At 49.7% G+C, this 24,515-nt stretch overlaps 1 protein-coding gene across 1 annotated transcript in view; it reads right to left on the bottom strand.

Annotated features, from left to right (window-relative positions):
- Positions 1 to 23,140, bottom strand: part of LOC100452234 (A disintegrin and metalloproteinase with thrombospondin motifs 7-like) — a gene marked incomplete at its 5' end in the record, with an annotated part of 42,724 nt that extends 19,584 nt beyond the window's left edge. The window contains 9 exon segments of the mRNA XM_063716117.1: positions 14,288 to 14,390; positions 15,562 to 15,919; positions 16,753 to 16,896; positions 17,231 to 17,339; positions 19,987 to 20,038; positions 20,481 to 20,646; positions 22,693 to 22,895; positions 22,898 to 22,958; positions 22,961 to 23,140. Coding sequence (XP_063572187.1) covers positions 14,288 to 14,390; positions 15,562 to 15,919; positions 16,753 to 16,896; positions 17,231 to 17,339; positions 19,987 to 20,038; positions 20,481 to 20,646; positions 22,693 to 22,895; positions 22,898 to 22,958; positions 22,961 to 23,140 — 1,376 coding nt within the window.
- Positions 23,141 to 24,515: the final 1,375 nt, after the last annotated feature.

Below are 24,515 nucleotides of genomic sequence, written 5' to 3'. Positions count from 1 at the left end.
TACAGTCCTGATTGGGACAGGCGGGGGGTTGCACAGGGAAGAAGGGCAAAGGTGATGGATCCTGGAGTCCAGCAGGGAGAGAAACAGACACTCCGAGATGTGGAGAGGCTGGGAGAACACGAAAGGGTCAGGAAACAGGGCCAAGACTGCTGAAGACAGGTGTGGAGAGAGGCTGGGAGGGTGGATCAGACCATGGAATCCCAAAGCCCAGATTTCAGAGGAGGGGGCCTGGCAGCTGGGAGACCCAGGGTGGGGTGGGTGGTCTGTGTGGTCTCCTAAGTCCCCTGGCCAGTGACAGGCCCCTGACTCTGCCCAGAGCTGCGGAGAAGAAAGCCAAGGTGACCAGACTTCTACTGAGAACCCTGGAATCCTCCTGGAATCACTCAGACTGCCCATGCTGGCTGGAAACAGATCCTCTAACATGGACGTTGGCAGATGAGCAGCTGTTGGATATAGTTCTAGTGCCCAGGATGACCACGTGCCAGGCTGGTCCCGGGTGCTAGGGCATACCCTCTCATTTGCTCCTCACAACATCCTGGGCAGACTCTACCATCATCTCCCCTCACACACTCAGGGCCCATACATCACTTGTCCCAGGTCATGCAAGAGGGACATGATGGCCAGGATCTGAAGCCAGGCCCAGGCTGCCTGCACCAGGCTGTGTCTACTCACTGGGCTGCCCCCAGTGCAGGGCTCCTCTCATTCAACCGCGAGCCTGGCCTCAAATACTTCACCCCAAATACAAGTTCAAAACCATGGCAGCGAGGCTTGGCGGGGAGGAAGGAGTGTCCCCAGTGCTCCTGCGGCTTGGGGTTCCCTGAGCCTCCATGGGCCTGCACCCGGGGCAGAGTGTCAGCGGGGGGTGGTGGGGTCAGCTGGCCCTGGGCTCCCTCCTTCCCACTAGCATTCCGTGGCTGGAGGAGGTAGACAGGGGGCTCACCCATCCCAGCCAGGGGGTCCTCTGACCCAGGGGCTGAGAGGTCCAATGCGCCTCATCCCGGCACCAACAGTCCCTGGGCTGCAGCCCAGCCCTTCTGCTTTCTGGGTGCCCCAGTGCTGACTCGCTGCTCACGTGGCTCCTGCGGGCCTGCTGCTGGGCAGCTGAAGCCACGACAACCTCTCAGCCCACCCTGGGTGTGTGGGAGAAGTCGGGAGCATGAGGCGACCCTCACAGAATCCACTGCCAGAATCAGGCCGAGGTGCTGTCTTGGGAGTCAGAAACCCAAGTTCTACTCTGCCTGGCTGTAGATGCTGTGTGGCCTTGGGCCTTCACGTCCTCATCTATAAGAGGCTGATCCCAAGCTACAGGGGTATAAATAGCAGTGTCTTCTTGGGAAAAATCACACAGGCGGCCGGCAGCCAGCCCTTCCTTCCTCTGGCAAGCTCACTGCCAGGTCCTCTGCGCTGCCAACACACCCGGATCCCCAAACCCGTCAGCCCTTCCCCTCCACACCCCTCCTTAAGCTAACTATAGCGGGGCTGGGCAGTCCCACAAGAGGTCAGAGCAGACAGTAGGTGACTCCGGTCAGAAGCTTCACTCTCACCTCCAGACTGCAAAGAGCTGCCCACCACTGACAGGAGAGACCTGTGGGCCCACTCCCCTGGCCACCCCTGGGATCTGGTCATGGAGTCACTGAATGAATGGGGTGTCCATGTGGTGAAGTGAAGGACCCCACATGTCACCCAGCCTGCCTCTCTCCCTGTAGAAATGCTGGCTTTGAGGAAAGCAGGGACCAGGGCCTCCCCTCCTCCCCACCCAGGTCCAAGTTGACACTGGTGAAATGCTGTGACCTCTCCCCAAGATCCCTTAAAGCACCTGTCAGCCCGGAAAGGTTCTTAGAGTTCTTCAGGTCAACCCTCTTGGACAGGCCAGTCTAGGTCCTTAACCACCAAACAAAACTCTTCTCTGCTTCCAATCCCACCCCCTACCCCAGTAATCCCTCTTCCACTGGAGGCCAGCATCCTTGCTCTTACATTCCTAATGGACGTGGTCACATCCCTGCTTAAACCCCACGGTGAGTGGACTTCTAGAAAAACATGGCACATTGAGCAGACAGATTTATCTCTGCTCCCTTCCAAAACTCCTCTATGATGACAGTAGAGGAAATAAACAAGGCATAAATCCGTAAGGGGTGATGATGGGTAATGAAGGATGTCAACAAGATTCTGGAAGCTGGGAAGCAGATGGCCAGGCAGTAGCTGACTTGGTAGAGTGATGAAAGCTGAGAGTCAGATTCCTGCAGTGGGGAACCACCCAGAAGCAGAAGCCCGGAAAGGCTCAGGAATTGAGTTTCCAGGGACCCCTCAGGGCCTTAGGGCCAGGAGGGCTGAAGACAGTAGGGCTGAAAGTCTGTAAGAACTGATCAGACCCTAGATCCCCTCCCCAACCCTAAGTAGCCAAGTGACGGCCACCTGCCACCCAGCAGAAGGCCGGGGATCACTCCCTGGAGAGGGTGAACCAGGAGGCTCTGGCCCAGGAATGCTGGACATACATGAAGGCCCAAGGCAGAAGGACCTACAGAGAAAAGGGGACAAGCAAAAGTCCACACATTGAAGGGTAAGAAACATGCCAAGCCCCTTCCCCACTTGGATGCTGGAATGCTGCAGCCAGACATACACTCTCCCAGGAAAAGTTGAGAGGATTCCTCTCGGGAAACTGAATCACTCAGAAAAATGACCTCAGATACTGACATTAGAGGATCTCCCCAAAACAGCCCCATCCGAACCAGTCCTTCAGCAGTGACTTGGAAAAGTCCTGCCCAAGTCCACAAACTGCCCAGTTAGTGTCTCTGCATCTCCTTGCTGTATATGAAATACAGCCAACGCATTTTAAGAAAACTTTTCTTTGAGACAGAGTCTCTCTCTTTTGCCCAGGCTGGAGTACAGTGGCGGAATCTTGGTTCACTACAGCCTCTCCCTCCTGGGTTCAAGCGATTCTCCTGCCTCAGCCTCCTGAGTAGCTGCAATTACAGGCACGAGCCACCATGCCCAGCTAATTTTTTGTATTTTTTTTAGTAGAGACAGGATTTCACCATGTTGGCCAGGCTGGTATCGAACTCCTGACCTCAAGAGATCTGCCTGCCTCGGCCTCCCAAAGTGCTGGGATTACAGGCGTGAGCCACTGTGCCTGGCCAAGAAAACTGTTAACATGAAACAAATTTTTTTTTAAATAGCCCAAAGGAAAGAAAAACATTTCAGGGAACAGAAGAAAAAAGTCAAATCCATGTAAGTAATAACTTCACAGAGATAAAGAACGTACTGTACCCATGAAACAGGAATAGGATCAAAAGGTGCACAGGTTGAGCATCTCCAATCTCAAAATCCAAGTGCTCCAAAATCCAAAACTTTTGAGCACTAACATGATGCTCAGAGGAAATGCTCTTTGTTCAGATTTTGGACTTTCAGACTGGGGATTCTGAACTGGTAAGTATAATGGAAATACTCCAAAATAATTTCTAAAAAGTCCAAAATCTAAAACACTTCTGGTCCCAAGTATTTCAGATATGAGTCACGCAATGTGTATTTAGTGAATGAGAAAGTTCAAGAAATTAAAAGTACAATGAAAAAAATCAAAAATTTAATAGAAGGATTGTAAAGTAAAGATGAATCAGATACCTCCTAGAAAATAGAAAGAGATGGCTGGACATGGTGGCTCACGCTTGTAATCCCAGAACTATGGGACGCTAAGGGAGGAGTCCAGGAGTTCAAGCCCAGCCTGAGCAACATGGCAAAACCCCACCTCTACAGAAAAATTAAAAAATTAGCTGAGTGTGGTGGCACACACCTGTAGTCCCAGCTACTTGGGATGCTGAGGCAGGAGGATCATTTGTACGTGGGAGCTCCAGGCTGCAGTGAGCCATGACTGTGGCACTGCACTCCAGCCTGGGCAACAAAGCGAGACTCGAAAGGAAGGAAGGAAGGAAGGAAGGAAGGGAGGAAGGGAGGGAGGGAGGGAGGAAGGGAGGAAGGGAAGAAGGGAGGGAGGGAGGGAAAGAAAGAGAAGGGAGAGAGGGAGGATAGAAAAGAAAAGAAAATAGAAAGAGATGAAAAAGTATAAAATGTTTAAAAATAAGACAGTGAGAGAACAGCTGAATATTAAGGGTTCCAGAAAGAGAAAATGTAAGAAAGTTATCAAATAAATAATACAACAACAGTTCAATCACTGAAGGGCACAAGTTTCTAGAATAAAACAGTCCAATGAGTGCTCCCTCAAATTAAAATAGACCAAGGCATATATTTAAAATTTAAAATCACCAAAAAGAGAGAAAGAGAGAGAGTCCTAAAAGCTTCCAGATTTTTTAAAAGGTCACATTCACATCAGAATGGTATGGGACCTCTTCAGAGCAATGTCGGAAACTAGAAGACAACAGAAAAATACCTTCGACATTCTGAAGAAGAGTCACTTCCAACCCAGAAGTTGATATCAAATCAAAATATCAATCAGATGTGAGGGAAGAATAAAGACACTTTGAGACAGGAAAACCATTTACCTCCATGCACTCTTTCTCAGAAAGCTACTTGAGGATGTGTTCCACCAAAACAAATTAAAAAAAAAAAGGTACCTCCCCATAAAAAAAAGTAGCATGGGATCCAAGAAACAGGAAGACCCTCCATGAATATTTTGGGGCAGGCATAGAAAGCATCCAGTCTAAACTGGAGGACAGAGGGAAGTTGGGAGGAGGGTCCAAGAAAGAAGGGAACTGCTGGATTATCTGGTAGAGATTACCTTTGGGAAAACCGGATTAAGAGACATCTTATAAAACCATTAAAGGATCTGGAAGGCCTGAAGAAGCAATGAAAACCAAGCAAATAAAAAACTTCTTCTTACAAAGAAATGCCGTCTAGATGGGGCGCGGTGGCTCTCACCTGTAATCCCAGCACTTTGGGAGGCCAAGGTGGCGAATCACTTGAGGTCAGGAGTTTGAGACCAGCCTGGCCAACATGGAAACCCCATCTCTACTAAAAATACAAACGTTAGCTGGGCGGGGGTGGCAGGTGCCTGTAATCCCAGCTACTTGGGAGGCTGAGGCATGAGAATAGCTTGAACCTGGGAGGCGGAAGCTCCAGTGAGCTGAGATTGCACCACTGTACTCCAGCCAGGGCAACAGAATGAGACTCTCTCAAAAGAAAAAAAGAAAAAAAAAAAAAAAAAAGAAACGCCGTCTTATTACAACACTTAGTTCAGCCATCAAGATTTACAGCCATAATAATGAAAATGCGGAATATGGACTTAATCCAAATATGTTAACACTAAATTGAGATGAAAGGTGAGGGGACAAATGTATGTACAGGAAGTGATGCAAGGGTGCTAAATCCCAACCTTCCAGATAATATCTAAACTGGAAAATCAATAAATGAGAGTCTAGCAACGCTTTTTGGAAATAGGAAAGTAAATACAAGAAAAAGCTAACAGTGTTAAGTTTGAAGGTGGTTTCATAGAAAAAAGCAATGGAGGGTGGGGAGAAGTGGGGCAGGTGTACAATGCTCTGCTGTTGCCATCTTCTATTCTTTTTTTCTTTTTTGAGACACAGTTTTTTTGCTCTTGTTGCCCAAGCTGGAGTGCTGTGGTGCGATCTTGGCTCACTGCAGCCTCCACCTCCCGGGTTCAAGCAATTCTCCTGCCTCAGGCTCCTGAGTAGCTTGGATTACAGGCGTCCGCCACCATGCCCAGCTAATTTTTTTTTCTTTTATTATTATTATTATTATTATTATACTTTAGGTTTTATGGTACATGTGCGCAATGTGCAGGTTAGTTACATATGTATACATGTGCCGTGCTGGTGCGCTGCACCCACCAACTCGTCATCTAGCATTAGGTATATCTCCCAATGCTATCCCTCCCCCCTCCCCCCACCCCACAACAGTCCCCAGAGTGTGATGTTCCCCTTCCTGTGTCCATGTGTTCTCATTGTTCAATTCCCACCTATGAGTGAGAATATGCGGTGTTTGGTTTTTTGTTCTTGCGATAGTTTACTGAGAATGATGATTTCCAATTTCATCCATGTCCCTACAAAAGACATGAACTCATCATTTTTTATGGCTGCATAGTATTCCATGGTGTATATGTGCCACATTTTCTTAATCCAGTCTATCATTGTTGGACATTTGGGTTGGTTCCAAGTCTTTGCTATTGTGAATAATGCGGCAATAAACATACGTGTGCATGTGTCTTTATAGCAGCATGATTTAAAGTCCTTTGGGTATATACCCAGTAATGGGATGGCTGGGTCGAATGGAATTTCTAGTTCTAGATCCCTGAGGAATTGCCACACTGACTTCCACAAGGGTTGAACTAGTTTACAGTCCCACCAACAGTGTAAAAGTGTTCCTATTTCTCCACATCCTCTCCAGCACCTGCTGTTTCCTGACTTTTTAATGATTGCCATTCTAACTGGTGTGAGATGGTATCTCATTGTGGTTTTGATTTGCATTTCTCTGATGGCCAGTGATGGTGAGCATTTTTTCATGTTTTTTGGCTGCATAAATGTCTTCTTTTGAGAAGTGTCTGTTCATGTCCTTTGCCCACTTTTTGATGGGGTTGTTTGTTTTTTTCTTGTAAATTTGTTGGAGTTCATTGTAGATTCTGGATATTAGCCCTTTGTCAGATGAGTAGGTTGTGAAAATTTTCTCCCATTTTGTAGGTTGCCTGTTCACTCTGATGGTAGTTTCCTTTGCTGTGCAGAAGCTCTTTAGTTTAATTAGATCCCATTTGTCAATTTTGGCTTTTGTTGCCATTGCTTTTGGTGTTTTAGACATGAAGTCCTTGCCCACGCCTATGTCCTGAATGGTAATGCCTAGGTTTTCTTCTAGGGTTTTTATGGTTTTAGGTCTAACATTTAAGTCTTTAATCCATCTTGAATTGATTTTTGTATAAAGTGTAAGGAAGGGATCCAGTTTCAGCTTTCTACATATGGCTAGCCAGTTTTCCCAGCACCATTTATTAAATAGGGAATCCTTTCCCCATTTCTTGTTTTTGTCAGGTTTGTCAAAGATCAGATAGTTGTAGATATGTGGCATTATTTCTGATGGCTCTGTTCTGTTCCATTGATCTATATCTCTGTTTTGGTACCAGTACCATGCTGTTTTGGTTACTGTAGCCTTGTAGTATAGTTTGAAGTCAGGTAGTGTGATGCCTCCAGCTTTGTTCTTTTGGCTTAGGATTGACTTGGCGATGCGGGCTCTTTTTTGGTTCCATATGAACTTTAAAGTAGTTTTTTCCAATTCTGTGAAGAAAGTCATTGGTAGCTTGATGGGGATGGCATTGAATCTGTAAATTACCTTGGGAAGGATGGCCATTTTCATGATATTGATTCTTCCTACCCATGAGCATGGAATGTTCTTCCATTTGTTTGTATCCTCTTTTATTTCCTTGAGCAGTGGTTTGTAGTTCTCCTTGAAGAGGTCTTTCACATCCCTTGCAAGTTGGATTCCTAGGTATTTTATTCTCTTTGAAGCAATTGTGAATGGGAGTTCACTCATGATTTGGCTCTCTGTTTGTCTGTTATTGATGTATAAGAATGCTTGTGATTTTTGCACATTGATTTTGTATCCTGAGACTTTGCTGAAGTTGCTTATCAGCTTAAGGAGATTTTGGGCTGAGACAATGGGGTTTTCTAGATATACTATCATGTCATCTGCAAACAGGGACAATTTGACTTCCTCTTTTCCTAATTGAATACCCTTTATTTCCTTCTCCTGCCTAATTGCCCTGGCCAGAACTTCCAACACTATGTTGAATAGAAGTGGTGAGAGAGGGCATCCCTGTCTTGTGCCAGTTTTCAAAGGGAATGCTTCCAGTTTTTGCCCATTCAGTATGATATTGGCTGTGGGTTTGTCATAAATAGCTCTTATTATTTTGAGATACGTCCCATCAATTCCTAATTTATTGAGAGTTTTTAGCATGAAGGGTTGTTGAATTTTGTCAAGGGCCTTTTCTGCATCTATTGAGATAATCATGTGGTTTTTGTCTTTGGTTCTGTTTATATGCTGGATTACATTTGATTTGCATATATTGAACCAGCCTTGCATCCCAGGGATGAAGCCCACTTGATCATGGTGGATAAGCTTTTTGATGTGCTGCTGGATTCTGTTTGCCAGTATTTTATTGAGGATTTTTGCATCAATGTTCATCAAGGATATTGGTCTAAAATTCTCTTTTTTTGTTGTGTCTCTGCCAGGCTTTGGTATCAGGATGATGCTGGCCTCATAAAATGAGTTAGGGAGGATTCCCTCTTTTTCTATTGATTGGAATAGTTTCAGAAGGAATGGTACCAGCTCCTCCTTGTACCTCTGGTAGAATTCGGCTGTGAACCCATCTGGTCCTGGACTTTTTTTGGTTGGTAAGCTATTGATTATTGCCACAATTTCAGCTCCTGTTATTGGTCTATTCAGAGATTCAACTTCTTCCTGGTTTAGTCTTGGGAGGGTGTATATTTGTTGAGGAATTTATCCATTTCTTCTAGATTTTCTAGTTTATTTGCATAGAGGTGTTTGTAATATTCTCTGATGGTAGTTTGTATTTCTGTGGGATCGGTGGTGATATCCCCTTTATCGTTTTTTATTGCATCTATTTGATTCTTCTCTCTTTTTTTCTTTATTAATCTTGCTAGCGGTCTATCAATTTTGTTGATCCTTTCAAAAAACCAGCTCCTGGATTCATTTATTTTTTGAAGGGTTTTTTGTGTCTCTATTTCCTTCAGTTCTGCTCTGATTTTAGTTATTTCTTGTCTTCTGCTAGCTTTTGAATGTGTTTGCTCTTGCTTTTCTAGTTCTTTTAATTGTGATGTTAGGGTGTCAATTTTGGATCTTTCCTGCTTTCTCTTGTGGGCATTTAGTGCTATAAATTTCCCTCTACACACTGCTTTGAATGCATCCCAGAGATTCTGGTATGTTGTGTCTTGGTTCTCGTTGGTTTCAAAGAACATCTTTATTTCTGCGTTCATTTCGTTATGTACCCAGTAGTCATTCAGGAGCAGGTTGTTCAGTTTCCACGTAGTTGAGCGGTTTTGAGTGAGATTCTTAATCCTGAGTTCTAGCTCGATTGCACTGTGATCTGAGAAACAGTTTGTTACAATTTCTGTTCTTTTACATTTATTGAGGAGAGCTTTACTTCCAAGTATATGGTCAATTTTGGAATAGGTGTGGTGTGGTGCTGAAAAAAATGTATATTCTGTTGATTTGGGGTGGACAGTTCTGTAGATGTCTATCAGGTCCATTTGGTGCAGAGCTGAGTTCAATTCCTGGGTATCCTTGTTGACTTTCTGTCTCGTTGATCTGTCTAATGTTGACAGTGGAGTGTTAAAGTCTCCCATTATTCATGTGTGGGAGTCTAAGTCTCTTTGTAGGTCACTCAGGACTTGCTTTATGAATCTGGGTGCTCCTGTATTGGGTGCATATATATTTAGGACAGTTAGCTCTTCTTGTTGAATTAATCCCTTTACCATTATGTAATGGCCTTCTTTGTCTCTTTTGATCTTTGTTGGTTTAAAGTCTGTTTTATCAGAGACTAGGATTGCAACCCCTGCCTTTTTTTGTTTTCCATTTGCTTGGTAGATCTTCCTCCATCCTTTTATTTTGAGCCTATGTGTGTCTCTGCACGTGAGATGGGTTTCCTGAATACAGCACACTGATGGGTCTTGAGTCTTTATCCAATTTGCCAGTCTGTGTCTTTTAATTGGAGCATTTAGTCCATTTACATTTAAAGTTAATATTGTTATGTGTGAATTTGATCCTGTCATTATGATGTTAGCTGGATATTTTGCTCGTTAGTTGATGCAGTCTCTTCCTAGTCTCGATTGTCTTTACATTTCGGTATGATTTTGCAGTGGCTGGTACCGGTTGTGCCTTTCCATGTTTAGCGCTTCCTTCAGGAGCTCTTTTAGGGCAGGCCTGGTGGTGACAAAATCTCTCAGCATTTGCTTGTCTGTAAAGGATTTTATTTCTCCTTCACTTATGAAGATTAGTTTGGCAGGATATGAAATTCTGGGTTGAAAATTCTTTTCTTTAAGAATGTTGAAGATTGGCCCCCACTCTCTTCTGGCTTGTAGGGTTTCTGCCGAGAGATCCGCTGTTAGTCTGATGGGCTTCCCTTTGATGGTAACCCAACCTTTCTCTCTGGCTGCCCTTAACATTTTTTCCTTCATTTCAACTTTGGTGAATCTGACAATTATGTGTCTTGGAGTTTCTCTTCTCGAGGAGTATCTTTGTGGCGTTCTCTGTATTTCCTGAATCTGAATGTTGGCCTGCCTTGCTAGATTGGGGAAGTTCTCCTGGATAATATCCTGCAGAGTGTTTTCCAACTTGTTTCCATTCTCCCCGTCACTTTCAGGTACACCAATCAGACGTAGATTTGGTCTTTTCACATAGTCCCACATTTCTTGGAGGCTTTGCTCATTTCTTTTTATTCTTTTTTCTCTAAACTTCCCTTCTCGCTTCATTTCATTCATTTCATCTTCCAGGGCTGATACCCTTTCTCCCATTTGATTGCATCGGCTCCTGAGGCTTCTGCATTCTTCACGTAGTTCTCGAGCCTTGGTTTTCAGCTCCATCAGCTCCTTTAAGCACTTCTCTGTATTAGTTATTCTAGTTATATATTCTTCTAAATTTTTTTCAAAGTTTTCAACTTCTTTGCCTTTGGTTTGAATATCCTCCCGTAGCTCAGAGTAATTTGATCGTCTGAAGCCTTCTTCTCTCAGCTCGTCAAAGTCATTCTCCGTCCAGCTTTGTTCCGTTGCTGGTGAGGAACTGTGTTCCTTTGGAGGAGGAGAGGTACTCTGGTTTTTAGAGTTTCCAGTTTTTCTGCTCTGTTTTTTCCCCATCTTTGTGGTTTTATCTACTTTTGGTCTTTGATGATGGTGATGTACAGATGGGTTTTTGGTGTGGATGTCCTTTCTGTTAGTTTTCCTTCTAACAGACAGAACCCTCAGCTGCAGGTCTGTTGGAGTACCTGGCCGGCCGTGTGAGGTGTCAGTCTGCCCCTGCTGGGGGGTGCCTCCCAGTTAGGCTGCTCGGGGGTCAGGGGTCAGGGACCCACTTGAGGAGGCAGTCAGCCCGTTCTCAGATCTCCAGCTGCGTGCTGGGAGAACCACTGCTCTCCTCACAGCTGTCAGACAGGGACATTTAAGTCTGCAGAGGTTACTGCTGTCTTTTTGTTTGTCTGTGCCCTGCCCCCAGAGGTGGAGCCTACAAAGGCAGGCAGGCCTCCTTGAGCTGTGGTGGGCTCCACCCAGTTCAAGCTTCCAGGCTGCTTTGTTTACCTAAGCGAGCCTGGGCAATGGCGGGCGCCCCTCCCCCAGCCTCGCTGCCGACTTGCTGTTTGATCTCAGACTGCTGTGCTAGCAATCAGCGAGACTCCGTGGGCGTAGGACCCTCTGAGCCAGGTGCGGGCTATACTCTCCTGGGGCACCGTTTCCTAAGCCCGTCGGAAAAGCACAGTATTCGGGTGGGAGTGGCCCGATTTTCCAGGTGCCGTCTGTCACCCCTGGAAGGGGAACTCCCTGACCCCTTGCGCTTCCCGAGTGAGGCAATGCCTCGCCCCTGCTTCGGCTGGCGCACGGTGCGCTCACCCACTGACCTGCGCCCACTGTCTGGCACTCCCTAGTGAGATGAACACGGTACCTCAGATGGAAATGCAGAAATCACCCGTCTTCTGCGTCGCTCGCGCTGGGAGCTGTAGACCGGAGCTGTTCCTATTCGGCCATCTTGGCTCCTCCCCTCCCCCAGCTAATTTTTTATATTTTTAGTAGAGAGGGGGTTTCACCATGTTGGCCAGGCTGGTCTCAAACTCCTGACCTCAGCTGATCCACCCACCTTGGCCTCCCAAAGAAATGGGATTACAGGCATGAGCCACTGTGCCCCGCCCGCCATCTTGAATTTTTCATATCTTTGACCTTGTGCATTGTAAGCAAGGTCTATTTATTTTATTATTATTATTTTTGAGACGGAGTCTCACTCTGTCACCCAGGCTGGAGTGCAGTGGCGCGATCTCTGCTCACTGCAACCTCCACCTCCCAGGTTCAAGTGATTCTCCTGCCTCAGCCTCCTGAGTTGCTGGGATTACAGGCACCCACCACCACCCGGCTAATTTTTGTATTTTTAGTAGAGACGGGGTTTCACCATGTTGGCCAGGCTGGTCTCGAACTCCTGACCTCAAGTGATCCACCCACTTCGGCCTCACAAAGTGCTGGGATTACAGGTGTGAGCCACCTCGCCTGGCCAGTAAGCAAGGTCTGATGGGACAAAGAAGCCTGTGTACGAGCAGAGGAGACACAGGCAATGTCAGTGTCCACCATTCCTTGCTGCCCCACTTGCATCTCACATTTACTTTGGTCCATGTCAGAATCTATAATGTGTAGGAGTTCAGTGAGACTCAAAGCAATTAGATTGATAAACATGTTATATCAACAACTGAGTAAGGGACAGGGGGGCACTGACAGGCCCAGAGGCTGCATTTTCCATTTGAACCAGACTTACTTCAAATGCAGAAAGAAGACAATGACCAAGGAGCCCCATCATCCTTTCTTACCCATGTTAACACCCCTGTATTAGCCAACCGCTATGCAGAAAATGAAGACACGGGAGGAAAGAGAACCCCATAGTTCCTTATCCTTTCAGTCTTTCCATCTTCATCGGTAAGAAAAGGTAGAGAGCCTGGGTAGAACGTGCACATATCAAGGAGTGAGATCAAACCAGTTGAGATAGTTTTATTCTATCTCATCATCTAGTAAATATCAGCTACAAAAGACGAATTGTGTAATTCTGGTTACCCTGCATACAAGTTAATACAGCTGAACTTTGAACAACGGGGTCCACTTATGTGTAGATTTTTTTCCGCCTCTGCCACCCCAAGACAACAAGATCACCCCCTGCCTTTCTCCTCCCTCATCAGCCTACTCAACATGAAGAGGATGAGGATGGAGACCTTTATGATGATCCACTTCCACTTAATGAACAGTGAACATATTTCCTCTTCCTTATGATTTCAATAACATTTGCTTTTCTCTAGCTTACTTTATTGTAAGAATACAGTATGTATTATATATAACATACAAAATATGTATTAACTGTTTATGTTATCAGTAAGGCTTCCAGTCAACAGTAGGCTATTAGTAGTTTTGGGCGAGTCAAAGTTATACATGGATTTTCAGTTGCACAGGGGTCAGCACCCTGAACCCCAAGTTGTTCTGGGTCAACTGTACTCTTACATTTGCATTTAAAACTGGCACTGCACAAAATAAAGATGAATGGTAAAATTTATGCTAATAATTTAAATTTAAAACTTTTTCTTACTTAGAACAACATTAAATAGCAAATTAAAAAACAAAACAAAACAAAGCAAAACCAGCAGAACAGGCTGGGCATGGTGGCTCATACCTGTAATTCCAGCACTCTGGGAGGCTGAGGTGGGCAGATCACCTGAGGTCAGGAGTTCAAGACCAGTCTGGCCAACATGGCAAAACCTGATCTCTACTAAAAATATAAAAATTAGCCAGGCATTGTGGCGCATGCCTGTAGTTCCAGCTACTCAGGAGGCTGAGGCAGGAGAATCACTTGAAACTGGGAGGCAGAGGTTGCAGTGAGCCGAGATTGCGCCATCGCACTCCAGTCTGGGCAACAGAGCGAGACTCTGTCTCAAAAAACAAATAACAACAACAAGAACATCAGAACAAGTGAAGAGAACATGAAAAAAAGGAGAAAGCTTCGTATTTCAGTTCCCTTAGTGGCCCCTTCTTCTTGCCTCTCACTGGACACTGTGGCCGGCCCTCGCCTCCTCTGGCCTCATTTCCTATGCAGCCTTGGCTCCCATAGCTTCGCTCAGGGTTCTGCCCTTCCCTGAAAGCTCTCCTGCTCCTTTACGGCTGCAGGTCTTTCTCAGGCTTCCTCTACCAGGAATGCCATTCTTCTCCCTTCTGCACATGTGTGAATTCTCGCTCCTCCTCCAAGTTCAAGCTCAGGTGTCCCTTCCAGGAGGACATTTGGGATGCCAGCACATTTTTGCCAGATGCCCCTCTGCTTCCCTCTACCCCGGCCCTGCAGTGTGACTGTCTGCATCTTTCCCAGCAGACCTTGACCTCATGGATCAAGACCTTGCCCCTCTGCTTCCCTCTACGCCGGCCCTGCAGTGTGACTGTCTGCATCTCCCCCGTTAGACCTTGACCTCACGGATCAAGACCTTGCCCCTCTGCTTCCCTCTACCCCGGCCCTGCAGTGTGACTGTCTGCATCTCTCCCAGCAGACCTTGACCTCATGGATCAAGGCGTAGGGGCTCAGGGCTGGGGGAGGGACTTACTCAAGGAACCTGGTGATGTACTGGCGGCTGCAGCGGGACCAGGTGAGGGGAGCGGCGTCGTACAGGAGCTGTGGAGACATGATGAAAGGCCGTTTCCAACAGGCTCACAGTCATTGCTGCTTCCGTCATGCCGAATGCCAAAACTGTGTGAGAGCACAGGCCCCAGGGGCGGGTGAGCCAGCAGGAGGCTGCCAGCCTGCCCTCCCCTGGACATCCACAAGGTGCACAGTCCTAGTTCCCAGGGCTGTCTGTGCCACCCAATGGCCACAGCCTTGAGAAAGTCACATTCTCTCGCTGAGCCTCAGTTTCTTTAATGTAAAATGAGGGTATGACAGCTAGTATCCCAAGGGCTTCTGCTCCGGCCTGAGCCTGAAATGAGGGCCAGGGACCCAGAGCAGCCCTGCTCCAGCCCGGGGACTGGCCAGCAATGGCAAATCAGGTGGCACAGATGGGGGCCTGTGATGGCCCCTGCAAGCTCACTAGCCTCAAGAACAGTCTGACAGCGGTTCCCACTCACAGGTCCTTGTCCCAAGGCTGTGCACTTGAGTTAAGGGATCTGAGTTGCTGTATCACAGAAAGGTCTCCAGAGACCATCCTTGGGAAGGACATGAGAAAAATTATTTCCTGAGCATCTACTATGTGCCAGGGGCCATGGTAAGCACTTTGAGAAACACAATCTCAATCAGTTCTCATTATTACCCTCAGGGAGGCTCAGAGATTCTAAGGAACTAGCCAGGGTAACACAGCCAGGAAACTGCAGTACTGCGGCAGGCTGTTCTTTCTGCAGCCATAAGCAGCTTCAAGGTCCTGCAGGCACAGCCATCACCTACGAAACCCGGACGTCTGAATGGATGACCCCAACAGCTTTGACCCACAGAATGCTCTGGGAGCCTGCCTTTGATGGCTTGCTAGACAATCTAAGATGCTGCCATATTTGCCAGCTCAACAGCCCGGGCACAGTTGGCTGGAGGCCTGTGAAGACAGGAGCCACAGGCAGCGGTGTCAGATGGAGGGAGCCTTGGACATCACTGAATCCAAACCCCTCAATCTATGGGAAGCACACAGAGGCCCAGAGAGGGCAGGCACTGGCCCAGGCCACAGAGCAAACAGGAACAGGGATGGGGATCGAGAGTAAAAAATACAGCACTGAGGGCAATGCGGAGGGACAGCCAAAGACCTATGATGACTTTCCAGCCCATCACAACTCCCCTTTATATAAGACTCCCTCCAGGCCAGTCCTAGAGATGCCCAGGCAGGCCTCTCTCCTGCTTTACAGGGAAGCAGCCTGGTTGTGGGGAGGGGACAGTGCAGGGGCAGCACATGGCCAGACGGTCGGGGCTCCTTTTCCAGAGAGCTTCCTTGCTCCTGGACTTTGTGACCCACAGTCTGGATACCCAGTGCCCCCAGGCTGCGAGGGTGAAGCTCGGCTCTCAGTGTAGCAATGGGAGCAGGCACGGTACCTGTGCTCAAGATTGTTCTTGAGGCCAGTGAGCTTGCAGGGGCCATCACAGTGAAGGCCAGCGGCAGGCCCATGTCCTCCTTGATGCTGCAGCTGCGGTGCGGCTGGCACATGCCCACCACATGGGATAGGCCCAGGGTCTCACAGGGCCGGTTCATGGCTGCACACAGGTCCTTCCAACACAGGCAGAGAAGCGGCCTTCAGGCTAACCTGGCGAGTGCCAGGCCCACCTGAGCTAAGGCCAGGGAAGGGTCCCCCCAAGTTGATCCCAAGCGAAAAGGATGTCCCTCCCACCGTTCTGTGACGTGAGGCCAGCACGGTGGCCACTTGGGAAGGAGGTGCTCTCATTCACACACAAGCCACTGGGCATCTCTTTGACCCTCGGGAACACAGACCCGCACAGAATAATTTTGGTTACTATCCAGCAGGGGCGCTGACAGAAGCTGCCAGAGTCCAGCAGAGGGAAAATAACTGCCTCTGCACACATCAGCAGTTGCCGGAGGTTAGGGAAGGAGGGAGGAAGGTGGCTGTGAATATAAACGGGTAGCACAAGACATCCTTCTGATGGGACAGATCTGTATCTAGACTGTGGGGGTGGGTAGGTGAACCCACAGTGATGAAACTGCACAGAACTGAATACACACACACACACACACACACACACAGAGGGAAGTACGTGTGGAACTGATGAGATCTGAGTAAGTCTGTGGATGGTATCAGTGTCAGTTTCCTGATTGGGATACTGTGCTCTAGTCATGCAAGATGTTACCACTGGGGGAAATGGATGAAGGCTATACAGGCCCTCTCTCTATTATTTCTGACAACAGCATGAAAATCCACAATTATTTCAAAATAAAAGACCTCCCCAAGTGCGGACAGAATCCAGCCTTGGGCCAAAGGTGTACAAACTCTCCTCAAAACGGGGGTCCCTGAGAGCACGGCCCCCTCCTCCACCAGGGCTTCTTCCGCAGGGCCGGGAAGCACCTCCTGAGATGCAGGTTCCTACCCTCCTGCAGCTGCGGTACCTGGTGAGCAGGATGGCGGTGTCATGGTGCAGGGGGTGGGCGTCCCCCTTCATGTTGATGCTTTTCTGCCACTTGCAGAAGCTCTTCAGGGTGTTGTCTGCATGGTGCATGATCTTTAGGTCCTCCTGGGGGCAGAGAGAGTGACTGCTCATGCCTCCCCTGAGTTCCAAGAAGGTCAGGCCCAATTCTCCCCCATACAATGCAGGAGCAGAGGCCCAGCAGGGCAGTGGGAGGCCGGCAGGCACCAGTCCAGCTTCCAGCCTGACCATCCCTCCTGTAGGAACCTCCTGCAGGGGACCTGGGACCTGAGAGAGGGTCAGTCAGGAACCAGGGGGTGGCAGGGGACACAGTCCAGGCCAAGGAGGCCTTCACTGTGCCCTTCCAGCACAGGTCATGGGGCAGGAGGGCTCTGGCAGCCGAAGCCATTGCCGGGCAGCGTGGGACCACATGACCGCTCACCTCCTCATCTTCCAGCAGGACCAGGCGCACAATGGTGATGTGGATGGGGTTCCTAATGGTGGGGTCGTGAAACAGGCCAGCCACCTGCCCAAGAGATGGGGGGGTCAGGCTGTCACCAGGATGAAGGATACAAGCAGCCAATGCCCACCCCAACCCACCCACCCACCCAGGGCAATGCACACCCATGCTCACACACAGGGACGCTCACACGGGTGCACACAGGCCGCACAGCGGACAGGCGATGCACATGCACCAATGCATGTGTCCCCACACCTCACACACACTGCCCCAATGTGGCAGCAGCAGAACCTGGAATGGACAAGAGGCCTCTGAGGCCCCTTCCCAGACCACAAATCTTTCCTAGACCACAGACAGGTAAGCTTGGTATCAGTCCCCAGCAAAGTGGCTCCAGAGGACCAGAAGCCCCTGAGGGTCTGCTCGGCGTGCCTGAGGACTGACCCACGCTATATTCTGAGTCAGGGCTAGGGGCAGCTTAGTACCACCACAAAGGCCTTCCCTCAGCATATGTAACCTCACTGTCTCCCAGGAGCTATGGGGGCAATACAGGCATTGGGAGATGTTGGAGGGAGGCAGGGTCTTAATTGGCTGATCAACTCAACCAAGTAACATTGGTTAATGGCCCAAGGTCAATGTGGGGTGTTTCAACTGGATAAATGATACCCAGGGAAGCCCAGCCCTGTTCTGCTGCAGGCCTGGAGAGCATGCCAGAGGTGTGCAGTGTTTGTGAAGGTAAGATCTGGAGGTTACAGATAACCACAGGCTCCCGGTGAGCTGAAAGTGTGACAAGAGCCCCTCGAAAAGGGCTCATGGCCTCAGAGAGTAGGAACAGAATTGGGGGTGAAAATGGGGGGAAACTGACTGAGCACGGTGGCTCATACCTGTAATCTCGGCACTTTGGGAGGCTGAGGTGGGCAGATCACGAGGTCAGGAGTTCGAGACCAGCCTGGCCAGCATGGAGAAACCCCATCTCTACTAAAAATACAAAAAAATTAGCCAAGTGTGGTGGCATGCGCCTGTAGTCCCAGCTACTCAGGAGGCTGAGGCAGGAAAATCACTTGAACCAGAAGGCGGAGGTTGCAGTGAGCCGAGATCATGCCACTGCACTCCGATCTTGGGGGACAGAGTGAGACTCCATCTCAAAAAAAAAAAAAAAAAAAAAAAAAGAAAGAAAGAAAGAAAGAAAGAAAATAGGGTAAAAAGGGACCTGTCTTGCTATCCTTGGGACAACCCCACCCAAGCCCTAGGACTCAGGTCTGAGTCTAGCACGGGGAGAACGCTGATAAATTGAGGTCTGTAGATAGCGTTGGTAAAGAAAGATAAGGCTGTCCTGAAGGTGGCTGTGAGTCAGATACTGCAGCAGCCAAAAAAATAGCCGCAGCCAACCTTAATTGAGCCTAACATGTACAGTCCCTGTGCTGGGGGCTTAGCATGCATTATCTCATTTAATCTTACTTCTAAGGTAGGCATAATTATCCTCGTTTTACAAATGAAGTAACTGAAGCTCAAAGAGAGGGTAAAGCTGGGCTCGGAACCCAGGTTTTGCTGTTTCAAAGCCCCTGCTTATTTCCTAAATTTGGGGAATGCTGCCTGCCTATTCTGTTGGGGATTCTCAATGCATATTTACTTTGAGGGCTCTGAGAAGTCCTGTAGTAAAGAAGTCTGTTTACCTTTTTTTTTTTTTTGAGACAGTGTCTCACTTTGTCACCCATATGGAGTGCAGGTGCCTGATCTCGGCTCACTGCAGCCGCTGCAGCCTCCACCTCCTGGGCTCAAGCAATCCTCCCACCTCAGCCCCTCAAGTAGCTGGGACTACAGGTGTGTACCACTATGCCTGGCCCGTTTTATTTTTTTTTAACCCTGTGTGGCCAAACTTATCCAACAGCAGCATCTTTTTTTTTCACAGTGCACTACTGGCATTCTTTGGAACACACTCCCTGAAATATTCCTTGGAAAATGCTGCAGTGAGACAGAGTCCCCAAGTGCAGGATCGTGCTCTTCCACATCCATCACCTGATCCCAGGTAGAGCGATGGCTCTCAACAAGTCAGTCTTAAATAAACATCTGATCCCGAGGGAACATCTGTTCCCCATCCTTCTGGCCCATCCTGGCCCAGGGCACACGTCTCCAGGGCCTCTCCTCAGCGAGTTCTCTGGGGCATTGGGAACCACACAAGGATCAGAGGCAAGGGGCCTGAATTCCCCTCCTGGCTCTGCCCCAGACCTGTGCTGTGTGGCTCTGCCTGACCACTTTCCTTCTCTGATCTTGAGATTCCCTAACTAAAAATAGGAATAAGTTGATCTGTCTCAGAGGGGGACCTCAAAGCGTAAATGAAATGGTGGATATAAATGCGGTAAAGTACGGTGTCCATGGGAGGGGTACTCCTAGGCCTGATAAAGCTGGCTACTGGGCCCCTATCTCCCTGTGTCACTTCCTCCCATCCTGGGGGCTTAGTGCATCGCAACACTGACCCCTGACCCCACCCTCTAAACCCCAGCCTCGGGAGGCTGGCCAAGACCCAGCCCAGCTTGCCCTACTGGGCCTGCTCCACTGACCCAGGCTGCTCCAGATCAGAAGAGGAAGCACATCTATGAAGCTGGGGAAACTGAGGCCAAGAAGCATGCCTCTGTGGATATGTGCTCCAGCAAATGGAGTACCAGAGCTGTGGGCAGCCTGAGATTGGCATGCCAGCCAAGCATTCCCCAAACCCCAGCAACCCTTAGCAGGCAGCTTCTCACCTGGACGGGCCGGCACTACTGCTGCTCTGCAGAGGAGGCACTGGGTACCACCCTCCAGGTCCCAATAATAGAGGTTAGTTATTCTAGGGTGGGAGCAGGGTGGCGTGGGGAGGGAGGTTCCTGGCTAGTGGCCCTGTTGGAGCTGGGCACGGCTCACCTGGCCTGGGCACTGGAGGGAGAATGGCTGGCAGAGCCAGGTGCCATAGGCTTGGTTGGGGGGAGGGAGCAGAGGGAGGCTGAGCCCCAACGTGGGAGAAGTAGTGAGATGGAGCGAGGGAGGCCAGTCTAGGGGACTGACTGGGACAGGACTGAAAGGCAGAGGACACAGTCTTGTGGCACAATTAAGGGCACAGGCTATAGTGATGTATCTGTCTGTCTGTATCCTCTGGTCTAAGGGACACTGAGCATGGGGATGTTAAGAGGGGCTTCTAGAAAGGCCCCTTCATGTCCCCAGGCCCAGCATCTGCCCGAGAACTGGGAGCAGAAGAGCATACCTTGCATCCCACAGGTGCTTGGAGCACTGGAATCACCCCGCTGTGCCAGCCTCTCTGGGGCCTGACGCTTGTACACCACATGGGGCTGGGCATGGCCGGGCCAGGTTGGGGCACCGTCCAGGGGCTCAATGAAGTAGTCCTTGTTGGAGAGTAGGAACACACCTTTCTGGGGAAGAAGCACCAGGGTCACACAGGGAGGGCTGGTGCTCAGCTGCTCTTCCTGCACGTCCCAGAGGCCCATCCTGCTCAACTGAGCCCCCTCTGCCCACACCACCTGTGACTGCTCACGGACACACTGCACTTTCCTCCTGCTGGGCCTTTGCTCACTCTGTAGCCTCCATCTGGAAGCCCTTCTCTGCCATTTCACACACAGCCAAACCTTCAAAGCAGAGCTCAGAAGCCTCCACCCCTGGGGATGCTGCCCCACACAGCCACCCCATTAGGAGAGGAAAATGGATCTGCATCCAAATCTGACAAAATGGTGTCTTCCAAAGTCCCAGACAGCCGTCCTGAGTGGGGCAGCTTGTGCCCAGGCCTCCAGGCTATTCTGCGTCTTCTCTGCATGCCAGCCGTTTCCAGCACTGTGCTCCCTCCCAGCTGGCCAGGGCTTCTGACCTTCCCTCTATCTCCGTAAGGCAATGAATCACTCCAAAAGCATCCACACCCACACCCGAGCGGAGGAGATGCCCACGGCCACCAGGACACCCTGTTCTCTGAGCCCCAGGCTGCCCAGAGAAGGGAAGCTGGCAGGAGTGTCTTGGACATGTCCACCAGCATTCAGAGTCCAGGGAGTGGAGGGGCCCTGCGAAGCATCTCTGATGCCCACTACCTCCTGAGGAAGCTCAGGGCTCTAACAGGGAAGAAGGTTTTACATCCCTCGGACTTCCCCTCATAGGCACCAATTCTGCCCCTTGGGTCACACAGGACCAGGGGCCTGGAGGGAGGGCTGGAGAGTGCATCAGCTCTTGGGTCTGGGGACCTGGGTATGAATGCGGAGTCACCCCCTCCCGCCCACCACTCACTGAATGACTGGGTGACCCTGGGCAAGTTCCCCTCTGAGCCTGTTTCCTCATCTCTGAAATGGGAATGATGTCCCATGTGCACAGCTGCTGCACAGGCTCAACAAGATCAATTGTACATTAAGGGACAGGCACAGGCTCCATAAATGAGAATACTGTGCAGGGTAGATGGGCCTTCAAAGGTCCAGACGTTGTGCAGCTTGTGTTGTGGGATGCCCTGTCATTAGGCACTGTGCAGCCACAGCCTATGGTTTTTGCCTGAGCAATCTAAGCTGAGGGCCTCCTGGGAACAGTGGACGCTGAGAGTGTGCACACATCCCCTACTCCTCCCAAACCCCCACCCTCCAGAGCTGGGAGAGTCGGGCTGGTCACCTGAACACGAACAGAAAGGGGCCCTACTCTGCCTGGAGTGGAAGCTGCTCTAATCAGCACCCAATCAGGGAGCAATTAGGGCTGCAGGCAGTAGCCAGCACCACCCTTCAGCCAGAGGAAGCCAGGAAGCTGAGGGCTGCTTTTCCCGGAGCTCTGATCCGGGCCGAGGGGCTGAAAGGGGTTCCTCACCACACCCTGCAGAATGGCTACAGGGTGAGGGGTGGCTTTCCTGGAGAAGAGCAGCCTAAAGGGACCTGTGAAGGAACAGTCATAACTGATGCCCCAAAGAAGAGAAGTCAACTGCTTTTTCAGTTACTTAGTCCAGTCAAACAGAGGTTCTCAAAATGGGATCTCTGGACCTGCGTCTTCAATATTACCTGAGACGTTTTCAGAAATCCAAGTGTTTGGGCGCTATCCCAGACCTACCCTGCAAAAATTCTGTTTAAACAGGGCCTGCAGGTGATTTAAGCTCATATTCAACTTTTTTTTTTTTTTTTTTTTTTTTTTGGAGAGTGCCTGGGGTCTCGCTGTGTCTCCAGCTAAGCGCCATCATCACACCCCACATCCTTGAACTCCTGGGCTCAAGTGATCCTTTCACTTCAGCGTCCCAAATAGCTGGGACTACAGGTGCACCACCACCCGGCTTTCACATTAAACTTTGAGAACTGCTGTCCTAGAGATTTAAAGGCGTGAATACCGAGGCTGGCAGAGGAAAAGTGCACTGGACAAAGCCACCAGACAAGTGCGTGGCAAGGCTAGAGCCAGTCTCCACATCCCACCACCCGAGACTGCCCCAAGTATACATTTCCCAGCGCACTCACCGGGCCGTCGCAGGCGCTAATGGCCGCCAGGCCATCCTGGAGCTCAGGGTCCTGTACCTCGCCGAGCAGGTGGCAGACGGGGGTGTGGGCCCGGATGTGCGCGCGACCCAGGCCTCCTCGCTGCCTCGTCTCGCTCACAAAACCCTGCGCCAGCAGGTGCTGATTGGCGGTGAGGTTGAAGCGCAGCTCGCGCCTGCGATATTGAAGGCGGGCGCATCTCGGTGCACAGACATACCCTGCTTGCGCAGTGCGCTGGGCCGCAGCTCGTGTAGGACAGGAAGGAGACCCCCACGTCGGCACAAACCGGGTGCACGATGTCCAGTGCCGCCTGGCTCTCAGTTGCACGTCCTGCAGGGAGAGAACCACAAACGCCTAGGCCCAGGGCAGACCCAGGTCCTTGCTGGTGGCCGGGGACCAGAAGGGAGCGGCCAAGAGGGGGCTGCTGGAGTCAGAGTATCTGGGTTCAAATCCTCGCTGGGCTATCTACTAACTCTGCTATTTCATCTTTCCGTGCCTCAGTTTCTCCATCTGGATCGCTGCAGTAACTTCGTTTGTTGTCGTTGTGTTTTGGGTTTTTTGTTTGTTTGTTTTGAGACAATCTCGCTCTGTCGCCCAGGCTAGAGTGTGTGGCGCCATCTCAGGTCTCTGCAACCTCTGCCTCCTGGGTTCAAGCGATTCTCTTGCTCTCAGCCTCCGGAGTAGCTGGGACTACAGGCACACGCCAGCACGCCCAGCTACTTTTTGTATTTTTAGTGAACACAGGATTTCACCATATTGGCCAGGCTGGTCTCAAACTCCTGAACTCAGGTGATAAGCTCGCCTCGGCCTCCCAAAGTGCTGGAATTACAGGCGTGAGCCACTGCGCCCTGCCTGGATTGCTGCGGTAACTTCTTAACAGGTCTCCCTGTTTCCACTATTGCTTACCCCAGGTGCCCCTCCCCTCCTGTTTTCAATATAGCAGAATCATGGTCCTACTCTGCTCAGAATCCTGCAATGGAGCCCATCTCACTCAGAGCAAAAGACAAAGTTCTGGCCTGTATGAGGCCTTAGGCAAGGTGACCTCTCCAATCTCATTTCCAGCTACACAGCCTTAGTTCCCTCCACTCCGCCCACTGGCCTCCTTGCAGTTCCTCCACAGGCCAGACATGCTCCTGCTTCAGGATTTTGCATTGCTGTTCCCTACACCTGGAACACTCTTCTGTCTGTTTTCCACGTGGCTAAACCACTCACTTTTGTGTTCTTGCTTAAATGTCTCCTTCTCAATGAGGCCTCCTCTAATGACTTTATTTTAAAATTGCAACTCCCTGGCTCTCCCTATCCCCCTTCCCTGCTTATTTTTCCCCATAGCACTTCTGACATACCATATCACTTAGCATTTTCATTATTCTTTCTATTTATTTGTTTTCTCCCTCCCCTCCCAATGTAGTCTAGGAAGGCGAGAAACTTTATATTCTTTTCCCCCATGTTTTTTGGAAACAGGGTCTTGGTCTGTTGCCCAGACAGGAGTGCAGGTGTGCAATCATAGCTCACTGCAGCCTCCAACTCCTGAGCTGGAGCCATCCTCCCATCTCAGCCTCCTAAGTAGGGAGGGACTGGGACTACAGGTGGGTGCCACCACACTTGGCTAATTTTTTTTACTTTTAGTTTTTTTAATAGAGATGGGATCTCACTATGTTGCCCAGGTTGGTCTCAAACAAACTCCTGGACTCCAGTAATCCTTCTACCTCGGCCTCCCAAAGTGCTGGGATTACATGTGTGAGCCACGGCAGCTGGCCCTGGATAATTTTTTTTTTTTTTTTTTTTGTAGAGATGGGAGTCTCGCT

Source organism: Pongo abelii, chromosome 16 (assembly GCF_028885655.2).
Source record: "Pongo abelii isolate AG06213 chromosome 16, NHGRI_mPonAbe1-v2.0_pri, whole genome shotgun sequence".
Taxonomy (NCBI): Eukaryota; Metazoa; Chordata; class Mammalia; order Primates; family Hominidae; genus Pongo; species Pongo abelii.
The sequence above is the reverse complement of the archived record's forward strand: the minus strand, read 5'-3'. Positions and strand labels throughout refer to the sequence as shown.